At 38.7% G+C, this 16192-nt stretch overlaps 1 protein-coding gene across 3 annotated transcripts in view; it reads left to right on the top strand.

Moving 5' to 3' along the window:
* Cttnbp2 (cortactin binding protein 2) overlaps positions 1 to 12465 on the top strand; it is a 150963-nt gene extending 138498 nt beyond the window's left edge. For 2 of the 3 annotated variants that reach the window (XM_021659355.2, XM_060373971.1), the window contains 4 exons: positions 884 to 932; positions 4553 to 4685; positions 5862 to 5960; positions 11331 to 12465. In XM_021659355.2, the coding sequence (XP_021515030.1) occupies positions 884 to 932; positions 4553 to 4685; positions 5862 to 5960; positions 11331 to 11582 (533 nt within the window). In that variant the 3' untranslated portion in view covers positions 11583 to 12465. The remainder of the gene's footprint in view (positions 1 to 883; positions 933 to 4552; positions 4686 to 5861; positions 5961 to 11330) is intronic. The other variant, XM_060373970.1, reaches the window with a different exon arrangement.
* The last annotated feature ends 3727 nt before the right edge of the window (positions 12466 to 16192 follow it).

Raw genomic sequence — 16192 nt, 5'->3', positions numbered from 1 at the left:
TTTACATCCAGTTTACTTTTCAAAAACTTTTTATTGTGGCTGTGGCATTCAAACCCAGGCTTTGGGGAATGCTGGGCAAGCAGTGTGCCAGTAAGTTACATTCCTGCCTAAAATATTCTTTCTAGAAACTTTGTGTCAGCCACATTCACGTGATTTTATGCTCCCCTCAAAAGTAGCTAAGTGTTTTAGTATGCTTATAAATGAAATTTGAAGTAATAGAAATCTATCTTTAGTCTAGACAGTGCTGTTTCTTACACATTTCTGACTACAGCCCACGAGGAAATACCCCACATCATGACAAGTGTTTACCCATATATACCTGATACAAATAAATGTTCTTATGCTAGAATACACACAGTCTGATATTTTCTGTTTTCTTAAGGGGCCCATAATCTGCATATCGGAAAACATTGGCTTTCTTTCCATGGTTCTTTGTATACTTCCTAATTTCTGAGGATATATATAGTTACTGAAAGTTAAATTTTTATAGCTGCCATGCTGATGACATATGTGGTGGTGTCCCTAACAGGTAACTCACCAAACCTGCACATAGCTAGATCATTATCTAACTAAGAGGAGCTCACTGAGCTCCTCTTTTGGTACTTTGGGAATAAAGACCTAAATACAACAGTAGGTCAACTACTGAGTGGAGGAGCCATTGATAACTACAAATGTCAGGTTTCCTAAATTGAGCCTTGGCCTCAGCGTAAATATTCATAAGGAAAACAGTTATACCCCAACCTCTCCTATGTTGGCAATGACACCAGAGCCCGGTGCTGCAGAGTGTAGGATCTGTCTCTTTTCTTTTCTTTATTTTTTTAACAAAGTTCTGAACACACAGTGATAATGGTCTTTTCTATTGAAAATGGCTGTTTTTCAACAGGTATGAGAAATCTGAACTGTAACAGGAACAGCTCTCTGTCAAAGCAACAGTAAGTTCCCTTTCACTTTTCACTCGCATCAAAGAAAACTTAAGTTTAATAATTAACCTTAATTATTCTAAGTATTCGGTATACTGCTAACATTATTTTGTGTAGCTCTTATATAACATTAATATGATTTTGGAGTAATAGATATCATTAGCTGAAAGACAGTGCATCACTAAAAGCTTTAAACACAATCGTGTTAAGTTCCATAAGTTTAATTTAAAGCCCATTTTGCTTTTAGTTTGTTGAATGAAACTAGAGAAATAGGTTTCATTTAAAAAAAAAAACATAAATTTTATTAGCAACAGAAACACAGAGTTAATGATTAAAATATCAAAAACAGGGTTCAGAGAACATCACAATTGTTGCTCTTATTACAGGGTTTCTATCAAGAGAAACTGTTTCAACTTATACTACTGGCATTTGATCATCACACAAAGTATAGAATGGGAAAGCCAAGGATTTGGATATTTTATCCTTTTAATGGTAGAACTAGAATGAAAAAAATCACTATAAGCATGGGTGCTAATGAAATCCATCTACACATTCTAGAATATCACTAAGAATATTATCATCCTTTCTGTGTGAGTTCAGTTGAAGCTCAGTCTTTCAGAGAATATTAAAAGCTTGCATGCATGCATATAATCAGCATGGTCTAACAACTTGGCACATGAAAATTAACATATATATTAGCTTCAATCTGCTGCTTATTCTGGGTGACTAATTAAAAAGAATTTAAAGTAAACAAAACTAACAAATGAGTTTACCCATCAGCAACATGATCTTGCATCAGATTTAAAAGCTAAATAAAGTATACAAAAAGCATTCAGATAAAGCAAGATTTAAAATACAAAAGTTAGGAAGTCTGTTTAACAAATCCCAGTTTCCTTAAAATGCTGAGATTAAATTTAAGAAGTTAAAATACTGGTGAAACAAGAATTATAAAAGTAAATATATTTAAACACATAAAACTGCAGGTTCAGTAAGTCAAATTCTAGAGCTGGTAAGCAGAAGCATAAATTTGAAGGATATTATTGAAAAAGATTGACTAGTTACCTAATATTGTAACTGACTTAAATGATCAAAAGATAAGTTAAAATTCATATTGGCAATGCTGTAAATTACTGAACTGAATGATAAAAGTGAAGAAATGTCTTAAGACAAAGCACAGGTCAAAAAGCACAGGACATGGGAGCTGACTCCTGGAATAGTTATATTTATTTTTATTTTTTATTAATTATGCTTATTCACTTTATATTTCCCCATAGTTCCCTCCCTTCTCCTCTCCCAATACCTCCCTTCTTCCTCCTTCTCCTCGCATGCCCCTCCCCATGCCCACTGATGGGAAGGGAGGTCTTCTTTTCCTTCCCTTCTGATCCTAGTCTGTTAGGTCTCATCAGGAGTGGCTGCATTGTCTTCCTCTGTGGCCTGGTAAGGCTGCTCCCCCCTCAGGGGGAGGTGATCAAAGAGCAGGCCAATCAGTTCCTGTCAGAGACAGTCCCTGTCCCCATTACTAAGGAACCTGCTTGGACACTGAGCTGCCATGGGCCACATCTGTGCAGGGGTTCTGGGTTGTCTCCGTGCATGGTCCTTGGTTGGAGTATCAGTCTCAAGGAAGACCCATGTGCCCAGATTTTTTGGATCTGTTGCTCCCCTTGTGGAGCTCTTTTGGGTTATTTTTTATCAAAATTGATCATGTAACAAATCTGTATGTAAGGCTTACATTTGTGAACATTTAGAACAACACTGGGTCTCAATCTGTGGGTCATGACCCTTTGGGGGCTGAATAACCCTTTCACAGGCCATCATCCATATCAGATATTTACACTACAGTTCACAACAGGAGCAAAATTAGTTACGAAATAGCAATGAAAATAATTTTATGGTTAAGGTCACAACAGTATGAAGAATTGTGTCAAAGTGTCCCAGCGTTAGAAAGGTTGAGAACGACTGATTTTTGGACACTCTTTGGACAATCTGCAGCTATATATATATATTTTTTTTTTTTCACTGCTAGACTTACAGAAGTGGCATTATTTGTTTATACCGTAAGTACTATGATTACAGTGATCAATTCAGCATATTGCCCTTATGATATTTTTGATTACCTCATCTACAAATATTTCGCCCTATAAAAAAAAAGATTCAGTTAGTTGTAGGATGGAAATATTTGGATAGCTGCAAATAAAATACATTATGCACCCTGTTCATAGCATTATGAGGTAGATGAGACTGCATTTTGTGCCTTTCCTCCAAGACCATTACATACCAAAGCTTGTGTAATTGTTTCCATAACCCTCAGAAGCAGCTCTAAGAATTTTTTTTGGTAGAGTTTTCATTTTTTTTAGAAGTAAGGAATATATTTATTTATTTAAATTTTTATTTTAATTACATTTTATTTGCTTTGTATCCCAGCTGTAGCCCCCTCCCAATCCCACCCTCCCTCTCTCAGCGTCTCCCATGCCCCTCTCTAAGTCCACTGCTAGGGGAGGTCCTCCTCCCCTTTCATCTGACCCTAGCTTATCAGGTCTCATTAGGACTGGCTGCAATGTCCTCCTCAGTGGCCTGGTAAGAGAACTCAGGGCTTGAGCTGCTAAGGGAAAACTAATCAGGCTGGCTTTGACAATATTACTAGTGCAAGGCAGATTCAAGCTTAAAATGAAGTTTTTATTCCACTGAATTACACTAACACACACACACACACCAAAAAATCCCTGCTTTAAAAAAAAAAAAAAACTTTTTATAAGAGATTAATACAATTATAGAATTTCTCCCTCCCTTCCTTCTAAGCCAGTGGTTTTCAACCTGTGGGTCACAACATCTTTGGAGTTGCATATCATATATCATTTATATAATGATTCACAAAAGTAGGTAAATTATGGTTGTGAAGTAGCAACAAACTAACTTCATGGTTGGGAACCACTACAGCGTGAGGAACTGTGTTAAATGGTCGTGCCATTAGGAAGGTTGAGAACTTCTCCTTTGTACCCCTTCCCACTCTTCTTCGAGTTCATGGCCTGTCTTTTCTTCGGGATTTTTAAATATAACCTGTTCAGTCTATATAATGCTATTTTCATGTACACATTGCTGTATGTATGTATTTTTATGTGTGTATTGTATTGGTATCACTCTTCACCGGGGAAGACCTCCTCTCTCCCTCTCGGCAGCCATTGGTTACCTGCGGTTGGGTCTCTGAAACCTTGCAGGCTTTTCCCTGCTCAATTTGTCATTTCTATTGGTGTCATCCTTGTTCACCTCACATTTGGGAAGGCATGTTGGTGAAACTTCATGGCTATAACTTCTCTTTGTCTGGCCTGAGAGACAGAAAATAGGAAAAAAGAAAGGAGATTGGCATAGTTAATACCTAAGTAGCTCTCTTTGTGGAAAAACAGATGTTATCCTACTGAGAGCTTCTCGCTGGAAGTTAACACCTTGGGAGAATGCAAGTTAGTGTCTCAGCTCCTGGTATAGGGTTGTTGTTGTGCTAGAAGACATTGTGAGATACTTGGGAGGACACGGAAAATGCTTCTTCATCTCAACATTCAGAAGGTACAGTGTGTAGGCTTCTCTACTTGGTAACTGGTTTGTTCTCATTTTGACAAGCTCTCATCTGGTCTTTGTCTTAGGTCCTTAGAGAATGATCTCTCACTGACATTGGCTTTGGACCACAGACTCTCTTTGGGTTCAGATGATGAAGCAGATCTTGTTAAAGAACTCCAGAGTATGTGCTCCAGCAAATCTGAGTCGGATATAAGCAAGGTAATCAGTCCCCAGGGGCAGAGTTATTGGCTTTCTCCAGTGGAGCACATCCCAAAACTCATCCCTAAAGTGTAATTTATTATCATGTATCAACATTGATGCTTTGCTTTGCTCAGAGTATCTATTTTCTCCAAGCCATTGGACAGTAGGGGCTTTATTGTTCTTCTCTAAGACACCTGATCTTAACATTGTATGTAAATTTTGTCAGCCAAAATCAAGTCAACATATATATTTAAGCAGACTATGGATTTGGGGAGGGTTTGTGTGTGATATGGGGGATGAAACCTGGGGCTTTGCACATTAGACAAAAGCTCTCCCATTGAGCTGCATCTGTGTCCTCATGTTTTGATACAGATTCTCTGTGGCTCTTGGAGCTTAGACTACCCTTGAATTCAGTGTGCATCTCCATAAATAGCTTTAAACAAAAGCCTAAATTTTAATTTCTTAGACATTATTATTGCCAATTTTGTACATAGGCTATCAGTAAGAGACAAGCTTCATAGCAGAATCAGGTTATAGACAGAGTTACAACAACATTCCTTACAAATAAGAAAAGGAATGGTCCTGTATAATATGTATTGTCATGGTCTTTAAGCTGTGAAACTTGAGAACCAGATATGGAAACCAGTTACCTGAAATCTCAAAACAGTAATGGCATCAGGTCAAACCTGTTTTGGCACTCTAATATCTGTGATACATTTGACTCAGCTTCCTCCATAGACAGTTTTACTTGGAGGGAAGCAAAGATAATCACTATGTGCTGAGATTACAGTGAAAGACTCAACTATTTTAGATGAACAGTTAAACTCTCTAGGGAAACGTAGAAGTGACTGTCTTACTTGACCTTCCTCAAAATGAACTGAAATTCCTATCTATAGGAAAGATGAGGTAGTGACTCACATATAAAATTTTTTTAACTTGCCAAGTTAATATTTTTTCTAGAAAGTTCTTCTGCTCTTCATGAGAGAGATCTTTTTATTAGATTGTTTAGCTTTGGTATAAAGAGATGTCCTTTGAGCAGGACAGAGTCTGGAGACATCTTCTCTAGAGGTTTTCAAGGATAGGAAAGCAGGTGTCTGATGTTCAGTAGCTTTCCTGTGGTGCCCTTTAGCTGTGCTTTGAGAGAGCTCCCGTGTAACAGTGGAGGCCTGACTTGGTGAGCTGTGTGTTTTCCAGATTGCCGACTCCAGGGATGACTTAAGGAAGTTTGATAGTTCAAAAACCAACCCTGCGTCCTCAGCACCTGGTAACCTGAAGGTGCCAGTGCCACAGAAGGTAAATGGTTTTCTCCCCAAAATGAGGGGGAAAAGGTGTGTTGTGGAACGGACTTCTCAACTCTGTAATTTACACTGAGAGAAAAAAATAGGAGAAAGTGTACGTGAATCAATTAAGATTTTTAAATGTTTGGGTAATATGCTGACCTGTGTTTTCTTTTTTTTTTCTTACCATTTAACATTATATTTCAAAATATTGTGTCTATTTTAAGGTCTTTGTTTTCATTTTAGTTTCACATCTGGCATAAAATTTCTTGCATCTGGTAAATCTTGAGTTAAATACTGCCAGGGCTGAAAGATAACTTGAAGCTGTTAGACACTTAAAATTTCTAATTTTTCTTTGAGTCTTAGTCAGAGACTGTCTTTCAAAATCAAGTCACAAAGGCCAACAGAAGAACCAAGCTTCATACAGAGTCTGTTAACCCATGTAAGAGTCAGCTTGGCAAGGCATAGCTTGGCCTTCTGGGTGAACAGAACCTATGGATGAAATCTTACCCATCCGTTACTTTGTGAGGATGCAGAGGACGTAGAACCACTCAGTAACACATGGTTTGCGTTCAACAGCCCTGCCGAATTGTCATTCAAATCCTGTTCACCTGTATGCCCACGTATCCTTCTGCTATCTCTAAATCCTGTCTCTGTGTGATACCTTCTCTGAGCTTCGGGTGATCCCTGAGAACCATTCCTTAGGATTTATTGTGCGGCATAGATAAAAAGGCCATGAGCATCTTGAGAAATGGAAGAGCAGTGATGAGCAATTTTCCCCAGCACCACTGTTTGTATAAATATATTGGCAATTGGCAGCTGTGAGTATGCCTCTGTGGTAGAGTGCTTTTCTTTCCTAGCACAGATAAGTCTTTGAGTTTAAACTCCTGCACTGAAAAAAAAAATTGCTTTTTGTTTAAATGTCTGTAGAGAAGTCTTATTATAAGCCATTCATCGTTCATAAAAACATGGTATTGAAAATGGTATAAGCCACAGGCATATAGGACAGCTTTGTCTTAGAAGGGAGTTTAAGGTGTCCTTTATCCTATCTGGCCTCTTAAGAACCATGTGGTGGTTTAAATATGCAGTCGCCTGTGAGGTTTGGGGTAGCTGCATCCTGATTTCTTTCTTTTAATAGTGAAGACTCTTGGAGGGACTTTTCCCATCCAGAAGATGCTTTTCTCGGGAACTGCCAGCAGAGGGCAAAGTCGCACAGCTGTCTGGAAGCTGGCAGAGCCCATCCTTTCCTATCCCATTTTACAACTCACCTGGCATTTCTTGGTTCCATGCCCAGTTTCTCCTCTTATCAGGAAATCACTCCCTTCAGAGGTGAGAGTGCTCTGGATTAACTGAAATTACTTTCTCCTTCATGACCAGAAGGCATTCTCCATCAAAAAGGTGCTGCTCCGGCCCCACTGTCACTCCTTGCTGCTCTGACAGTGAAGGACTGTAACTAATCAGAGCAGCAAGACAAGTAGATCATCAATAGAAAAGACAAATTTGGTAAATGTTTTCCTGCTACCTTGACGACGTAAATGCAGACTAATCTTTTGAAAGCAAAAGTTGTCATCTTTGGTGGCACAATGACAATTACTTGAAGATGTTTTTTAAATCTTTTGCTTCCTGAACTTTGCCCTCTAAATGTCCTGGTGTAATTAGACTGAGGTACAGACAGGACCTGGATTCTCATGCGTAACCAGGCATACTATTCAGAGCTCTAAAATGTAGCTTTAATCCGTCTTTACTTTCCACAGCCCTTCTTTATTCCCAAATACACTTTTAGAAAGTCTGATACATCATCATCCAGCTTTTCTACATGTGCACTGTTTGACCCTACCTTCTTACCCCTGACACAGTCCTGGGGAGGGGTAGGTGACACATCTACCCCCCTTTTGGCACCTAGAGAGACCATCGTGTCTTCTTAGCTTCTAGAAAAATGCTTAGTATTGAATGAATGGCTTGCCTTGATTTAAAAATAGTTTTAGGGTTAAACATTTGAAACAACTGTAGGGAAATAAATTAGTTTTTGTTAGAGGATTGTGTGGGGCCCGTGGGAGTTTTAGGCCATGAGGGTGTAAATAAACCTTAAGGCTCCTGCCTGAGGATCTTTGGGAAAGATACCTTAAAACTGTGCTTGGCAGCCAGGGTGTGGGGAGAACCATTCCTTCACCCTCTATAAGTATATTTTCTGATTTGCACACTTACCCCTTGAATTTCTGTGGCCTACACTAAGCCCAAATGAGTCTTCGTGTACTTGCCCCCTTCCCATACTTCCAGAAACTGACCCCAAACATATTTTTAGCTGTTTGAAAGAACCTTAAGCAATTTATATAGTCATTCTGCTTGTCCTTATGATGCGGGCCAAAGGACAGACTTAAAAGTAACACACCACAGGGCTGGAGAAATATCTCAGCGGTTAAGAGCACTGACGGATCTTCCTGGGGACCAGGGTTCAATTCTTAGTACCCATGTGGCAGCTCACAACTGTCTGACACACTCACACAGATAGATATACAGACAGGTAAAACACACCAATGTACATCAGGTAAACATAAACGAGTTATTTTTTAACATAACACACCATATTATCTCCTTTTATGTTTGGGGCCTTGGTATTAACCCAGTACTTTACCAGATATAATTCAGCAAAAATGGTGAGATTACCATTTTGTTATATAATAATATATGTTGCATATTTATTAACATTTTCCCCCTCCTTTTGAGGGAATCCAGGCCCGATGCTAGACAGTGGTATACCACTAAGTAACGTATGAAGTCTACTGTATTTTAGAGCAAATTATAAGTTAGGGATTGGCCTTATGTGATAATCATCTCAGCTTCAATGAGTTTATCATCAACATAGAAACATACCTCTGTGGTGTCTGTGAGGGTGTTTCCTTGGAAGGCTTAACTAAAAAACAAAGAAGACATGAATAGGGGGTGGATGGCTCCCACCCCACATAAGGGAGACCTGGCCTGAATAAAGCAGAGCCCACGGTCACCTCTCTCTGCTACCTGACTAAAAGCAGCTGGGGTGGTTTGACTAGGTATTGACTGCGGAGATTCACGGGTTTGAATGCTTGGCTCGTGGGGAATGGCACTCTCGGAGGCCACTTAGTTGTTAGTGGCACTTGTTGGTGGCAGTGTGTCACTATGGAAGGAGGCTTTGAGATCTGATACATAACCAAGCCACATTCAGTGACAGTCTCCTTCTGCTGCCTGCGGGTTAAGATGTAGAGCTCTCCCACATCCAATGCCCATCCCATTTGTCTTTCTAAGTGAGGATTGATATTCTTACCCCGGGTCCTCTTTCTTGTTTATCTTCTTTAGGTGTAGATTTTAGTATGTTTATCCTATCTTATAGGTCTAATATCCACTTATAAGTGAGTATATACCATGTGTATCTTTCTCCTTCTGGGATACCTCACTCAGGATGATCTTTTCTAGATCCCACCATTTGCCTGCAAATTTCATGCTTTCCTCGTTTTTGATTGCTGAGTAGTATTCCATTGTGTAAAAGTACAGAAATTTCTGTATCCATTCCTCTGTTGATGGACATCTGGGTTGTTTCCAGGTTCTGGCTATTACAAATAAAGCTGCTACAAACATGGTTGAGCAAATGTCCTTGTTGTGTACTTGAGCAACTTTTGGATATATGCCTAGGAGTGGTGTGTGGATAGCTCAAACCTCTTCCCAAGCTTGCTTTGCAGTTCATTGTTCAAAAACAACAGAACACAGCTGTTCAGTGATTCCCTAAAGAGTGAACTTGTCTGAAAGAAAGCTCTATCTTACCCAAGCCACACTTTTGCAGCCTGGCCTTCATTCCCCTATGGATCCACATGTTCTAGACCTCATATTACCTTGTCACCACTTTTCATTCATTAGGAAAGTGTTAAAAGTTCCAGACAAAGGATATCAGAGTTCCTCGCACCTGGCTCAGCATTCCGAAATAGCTGGCTCTGAAGATGTGGCACCAGGAGATCTCGCTTCAGTGATTTAGGGATGGTTCAGTGGTCATGTGGAGAGATTATTAGGACTCTAATAAGACATAAATGGAGGGGAAAGGAGATTTGAGATGGACTTAAGAAAAGGCCTGTAGTGACATATTTAAGGACATGCCTAGGCATTTGGGACTGCAGAAGTTAACAAGTACTTTAACCCCTCCCCTCCCCACATACACATACATTTCTTCCTCTACCAACGGTCTTAGTGTTTTGCACAATTTAATACAGTACAGGCCAACGGACCTCAAATGAACATAGTGGAACATTGGGGTGTTTCCAGTTTCCTTGTTCTGACTGTATGGATACTCTCAGCCATCAGATTCCTTATGGGCAGAATGGGAGGTGTTCTCCAGGTAATTACAGTGGCTCTGCAACACTAAAACGTTAGACCAGAGTATGACCATGTAGAGAAAATCTTGAGCAACCTGGCCACAGAACTGCTGAGCAGGAGCCTCGCTTTATGAGAATGTACAGTCCAGTAGAGCAGGATAGTTTTATGTTCTTTGCTGTGTTCAAAACAACTAGGACAGTGTTATCTTTTAGCAAAGTCTTAAAACCCATTTACTGAAATATAAAAACACGTAACTTATCCAAGATCACTGCCTAGAAAGTACTTGGTTGCTGGTTTTGCTCTTTGTCACAGATACCTAAGAGAAATTATTGAAGAGGGTGAACACTATATTTTGGCTCATGGTTTCAGCATTTACAGTCCATGGTTAACAGGTTCTGTTTTTTCCTGGGCCTGCGGTGAAACAGAACACCATGATAGTCAAGAAGCACAGAAAGAGACAGAGGTCCTACACAGAACAAAAAGAAAACTGACTCCCAGAAGCTGTCTTCTGACATTCACTCCCATGCACATAAATGTAAATAAAATGTTAAACACACACATACTCACGCTCAAATTACCTACTTCGTGCAAGGAGGCTCCACCTATAGCTCACATCACTTCCCAATAATGCCATCGAGTTACAAACCCATTGGTCTGGTTGTGTCAGAATGTTTGTGAGCTAGTGCCTATCCATGATCAGCTCCACCAGCTGGTAGCCAAGCCTTGAACACACGAGCCTTTGGTGAAGACATATTCTATCTAGACTGTAACAGTTGAGCTTGTCCGGTTTGATGTTCCTAGGGATGAAATTCCTATCGATGCAGAAACTTAATGGTCTCTGGCTTTTGCCTCCTTGTACTGGCAAATATTCATTTGAGAGTGCAGTGTCTCACAAAAGCCAAGCAGAAGGTCTACTGCAGTCTGTTGTTAGCCTTTCCCCACACAGGGAGAAAATCCTGCAAATTTGCTCAGGAACAAAGGGGAGAAGGAGGGGAAGTGACAGCTGAGTTGGGCAACCCTGATAAACCTGTCGGTTTCTCCTCTCTTGCAGGAAGCCGGTCCTCTCAGCAGCCACCAAACTACTGAATGCAGCAATAGTAAATCAAAGACTGAGTTGGGTGTCTCAAGAGTTAAATCTTTTCTTCCTGTTCCTAGAAGTAAAGTCGCCCAGTGTTCCCAGAACACGAAAAGAAGCAGCAGCAGCAGTAATACAAGGCAACTAGAAATCAATAACAATAACAACTCCAAAGAAGAGAATTGGAACTTAGACCAACCTGAACATGTAGAAAAACCTAACAAATAGGCCTGCCTACAGCAACACGATCACCTTAACTTCTTTTGTATATTTCATTCAGAAACCAAGAATAAGAAGATGTAAATACCTTCAAATGAATAAAAACATCTTCCTGTAATATAAAGGATGAGTGCGGGACCACTATTCAGTTTTTTGTAAAGAATGTATTTATAATCTAACATTTTTCTGTTAATTCTGTAAGACTAAACTTCAATCCCATGAAGTTATGTCAACTTTGCAAGTAGTTTTATAATACAAACATTGTAATAGTTTTAATCATGATGTTCAGGGGTATTAAAACAGAAATGTCTGTGTACTGTATATTGGTATCTGTACATATGTACATATATGTATATTTACAGAAGTTGCATACATGTGTCCAAGGTTGACTTAGATAAAATGGACCATTTTGAATGGAGATGATAATTTTATGTTCACCTGATGGGTAATGACTTGAATGGGGCAATAACAAAAACATTTCTAAACAGTTATTTTCCATTAAAAGCCATATGAAGTATTTTGCCTGTTAAAATTCTAGTTTTACATTTTGAATCTTTTAGTGGTTACATTGCCATCTGGTTGCATCATGTATATATATATTTACGCTTCGGAGTTTGCATTATGACTTGTAAAATATGAAATTATAATGCAATAAAAGTGTTATCTTTCTTATAAAACTTTTGTACCTAGTGGATATAAAAGTTACCTGCATAAAGAAAGACGTCAATAAATGATTTTGGAGTTAACTCCATCAATATATTTCTAATAGCACACTGATAATAAAGCTAATATTTTCTAGAAGTGTGTCTTCTAAAATCAATGATGAAATTATTTATCCAATTCACAGTTAAGATACTTTGACACCAAATAAAATTTTGAATTGGTGAAGTTATTTTGCTGTATTTTCCTATCTGTAGCTGCTCTTGGTTACTTATTCATGTAACAGTTTTATAACTGGAAGGCAGGCAGCGTAATGTTCCATCCCAGAATGCCACAAAACTTATCCTGCATGCTACTATTTCATTAGCTTTCCACACACCAACTTTCCCCTTACAATATAGTGTTAGCTGGAGCTCTGTTTGTCTGTGTTATCTATCAAAAAAAATACAATTTTCAAATGAAGAAGAATTTACTTGTCTATTGAAAACTCTTTGAGGTTTCAGAGTAATTATGTCCGTTAAGCACACTTACGTGGATACCATTTTAAACTTCTTTAACAACAACAACAAAATCTGCAAATGTTAGGGGACAATGTAGTGACAGTTGTATCACGTGGAATGAAGGAGAAGACCTTTCCCTTAGTGCCAAATGTGTCAGCATTCTTTCTGGGCTTTCTCTCCTCCAGGTAATCATGGGGGAGGGGGGATGCAGTGCCAACCTCATATACAGGAAAAGGTGTGAGTGAGAGAACGAAAGCAAAGGTCAAAGAGTGGAAGGAGAGGGACTAGGAAGTGGGCCTAGACTTGAACACAATAACTACGTTGAACTGGACTCAAGTTCTGCATGCCAGGTAGTATTTGATACTCACAAGTGTTTTCATTGAAAAGGAGCTAATCCTGGGAGCAAGACAATGTAATCAAAGACAAAAGGTGAGAAAACAAAATCAAATTTGAGAAACACTGATGTGACCTGTAGTTACTGATCCATCTGCTTTGTTTTGTCGAATTCAATGTGTACTCTCTATAACTGGATGGCAGGCAGTACAATGTCTAAAAAGAGCATTTAGATGAAGGGCTTTCAAAGTACAAGTTGAAACCTACTTAATAGGTCATGATATTTAATAAACCATAACTCATTTAAAAACAAAAAAAACAGAACTTAATAGAATTGTAAATGTCATGGTCACAACAATAAAAAACCTGTGAAGCATTTATCCAGTATGTGGATTATGAATGCATACCCATGTAAATTAAATTATGATTGTGGGTCATGGTACTAAATGTTTAAATGTCAGTAAAATATAAAGGAACATGGTGGAACCTAATTTTAAGAGTGGGTCTGCAATCAGCTAGATATGGTCATAATGGTAAATGACCTTGTGGCTGAATTAGGCACTGCTGTTTATTAAAAGCTGCTGTGGCCAAAGGTTACTTAAGTTGTACCAAAATGAGGATCACAACAACCATAAAGACTATGTGTGACTATTACACGAGAACACAGTAAAGCATTTCTGGTAACCTCGCTCATTCATAAAATGAGTAATGATTCAATGTCTCAGAGCTTTGTTGGATGTGGTAACCAATATGTAATTTCAGCACAGGGGAGGCTAAATCAGATCACAGGCAGTCTGAGGGCAGCTTGAGCCAGAGTGATGACCTGCTTCAAATTTTTTCAAGACTTCTTGTGACACCATGGGTATGTATAAGGCAAACACTATGAAGGAAAGGAGAAAGCTGTATAGCAGAATTGCAGAGCTCTGCCTCAGGTTCAGTGGTGTTCAAGCCATCAAGAGACATACAAGCAGCACAGAGACAGCAGACTTAAGGTCTTCTTTAGGCCAAATAGACCTAATAGACATACAGAGAATATTCTACCTAACAGAAAACATTCTCTAGGATAGATCATGCTAAACTACAAGTTATGGGAGAAAATTGAAAGCACTCCAAATATTGTTGCAACCCAATAATATGAAACCAGAAATCAGTAATATAGAAAAATTAAAAAGGACAGCTGTTAGAAATATGTGCTATCTAACACTCTTGAACAAATAATAGATTAATAAAAGAGAAGTGGGGAAATGAGATAAATGAAAAGAGAAACAGCATATCAAGGCATGGAACACAACCAAACAGTTCAGAAAGACATATAGCAATTAGCACCTATATCAAGAAAGGTTTCAAAGCTGGGCATTGTACACACCTATATTTCCAGTCCTTGGGATGATCATGAGTTTGAGACCAGTTGATTAAAAGAAACAAAATTGTTTTAACCTAACACCTTAAGGAACAGCTTAGAAACTAGCAGAACAAGTTTTTGACAAACTAAATCCAGAGTCAGGAGAAGGGTAGAAAGAAGAAAATACAATCATGATCAGAGCAGGTATTTAATAAGGAACCTTTATGGCATTTTCCCAACTGTAATAGTTAAATTATAATTACTGACAGCTACAGTATGAGCTTCACATCTTTAGATTTCAGTTCTCTGAAAAAAAATCAGAAAAATATCTGCAAAACACACTTGGGATTTTTCACATTCATTCAGACTTAAAGGCAAATTTCTTCAGAATAGACTAATGCATTTTGTAGTTATTAGTAAAAGCTACTAATTTTGATGAAGTCTGTCTTACACAAATGGAATATTTCTGTGCAGTTGATCCTTAAGGAAAATCAAATTCAGTTAACTAGCCTTAGTCTTTACTTAGGCGTTTATTCTTAATGACAATGATCCATTACAGAAAACGTACTTGTGAAATCACACAATAATGTCTGACTTCTATTCCCCTGCAAGACAGTTGCTGTAGAGTCTGACGAGTGCCAACAGACTAAATTAGTGAATATATACTGTCCGATGATCTGATTTTTATTAAATCAGATAAACATTGAGTTATGGACAAAAAGATGCTGGCTGAGTACTAAGAGACAATGTACAGCATGCAGAGAGGGATTCAACAGCTACACAAAATACCTAGCTGGCCTTTAATAATGAAGATTACCCAGATATCAATAATTGTGAGTCCAGTCTCTTACTACAAACCCAAGAAGAGGACCTTTAATAATCCAGGGGTCTGGTGCTAATGGAGCAAAACAGCATATTATTTTCTAGAGAAGTCAAACTCTGGTGGTTCTTATTCCTAGTGATATGAGGGCAATCAACTAGACAAAAAAAAAAGATTATTTATGTTTTATTTGAAGGAAATCAAGAATCACAGAGACTGAACCACTAAACAGAAAGCATTCATGAAATGGATTTAGGCCCTTGGCACATATGTAACAGTCATACAGCTTTGCCTGTACCTGGGACTCCTAACAGAAGAAACAGGGGCTGTCTCCGACTCTGTTCCCTGCCTTTGGATCTCTTTCTCCTAACTGGGCTGCCTTGCCTAACCACAATAGGAGATGTACCTAGTCCCACTATAACTTGATATACCATGGGAGGCCTCCCCATTTCTGAGTAGAAAGGGAGGCCAGGAGGATGGGGAAACTAGGAGGAGAATAGGGAGGAGAAGATACAATCAAGATATAAATTCTGAAAATATTAATTAAAATCTATTTCTCCTGAGGTAATTTAGATATTTATATCTAGTCAAAGAGGCTTAAAATCTTATTGTTCACTCATTAAAGGAGGATAGTGTCAGGGGCCGAGAGGAAAGCATTAACACCGAGCAGGCTCTTCAAAGGCTGACTTTCCCGCCTATTCCGGTACAGCAGTGAGAAAGATTATTCCCTATTATGTATGTTTCATAAAGGAACTCAGTAGAGCAGTGTGACGGCGCCCAGTAAAGATCACGGAGGAACTGACATTCAATCTGACATCTGGAGGATGCAATAGATCAAGACACATTGGAGGTAACAGAAGTTGCCATGGCATTCATAGGCAAAGACAAACGAGCTTACATTAAATTTAAAGGATTCATGGCAAAAGAATAAATCAACAGAGTGAAGACATAATTAATGAAGTGG

The sequence above is a fragment of the Meriones unguiculatus genome, chromosome 21 (genome assembly GCF_030254825.1).
Source record: "Meriones unguiculatus strain TT.TT164.6M chromosome 21, Bangor_MerUng_6.1, whole genome shotgun sequence".
NCBI lineage: Eukaryota > Metazoa > Chordata > Mammalia > Rodentia > Muridae > Meriones > Meriones unguiculatus.
The sequence above is the reverse complement of the archived record's forward strand: the minus strand, read 5'-3'. Positions and strand labels throughout refer to the sequence as shown.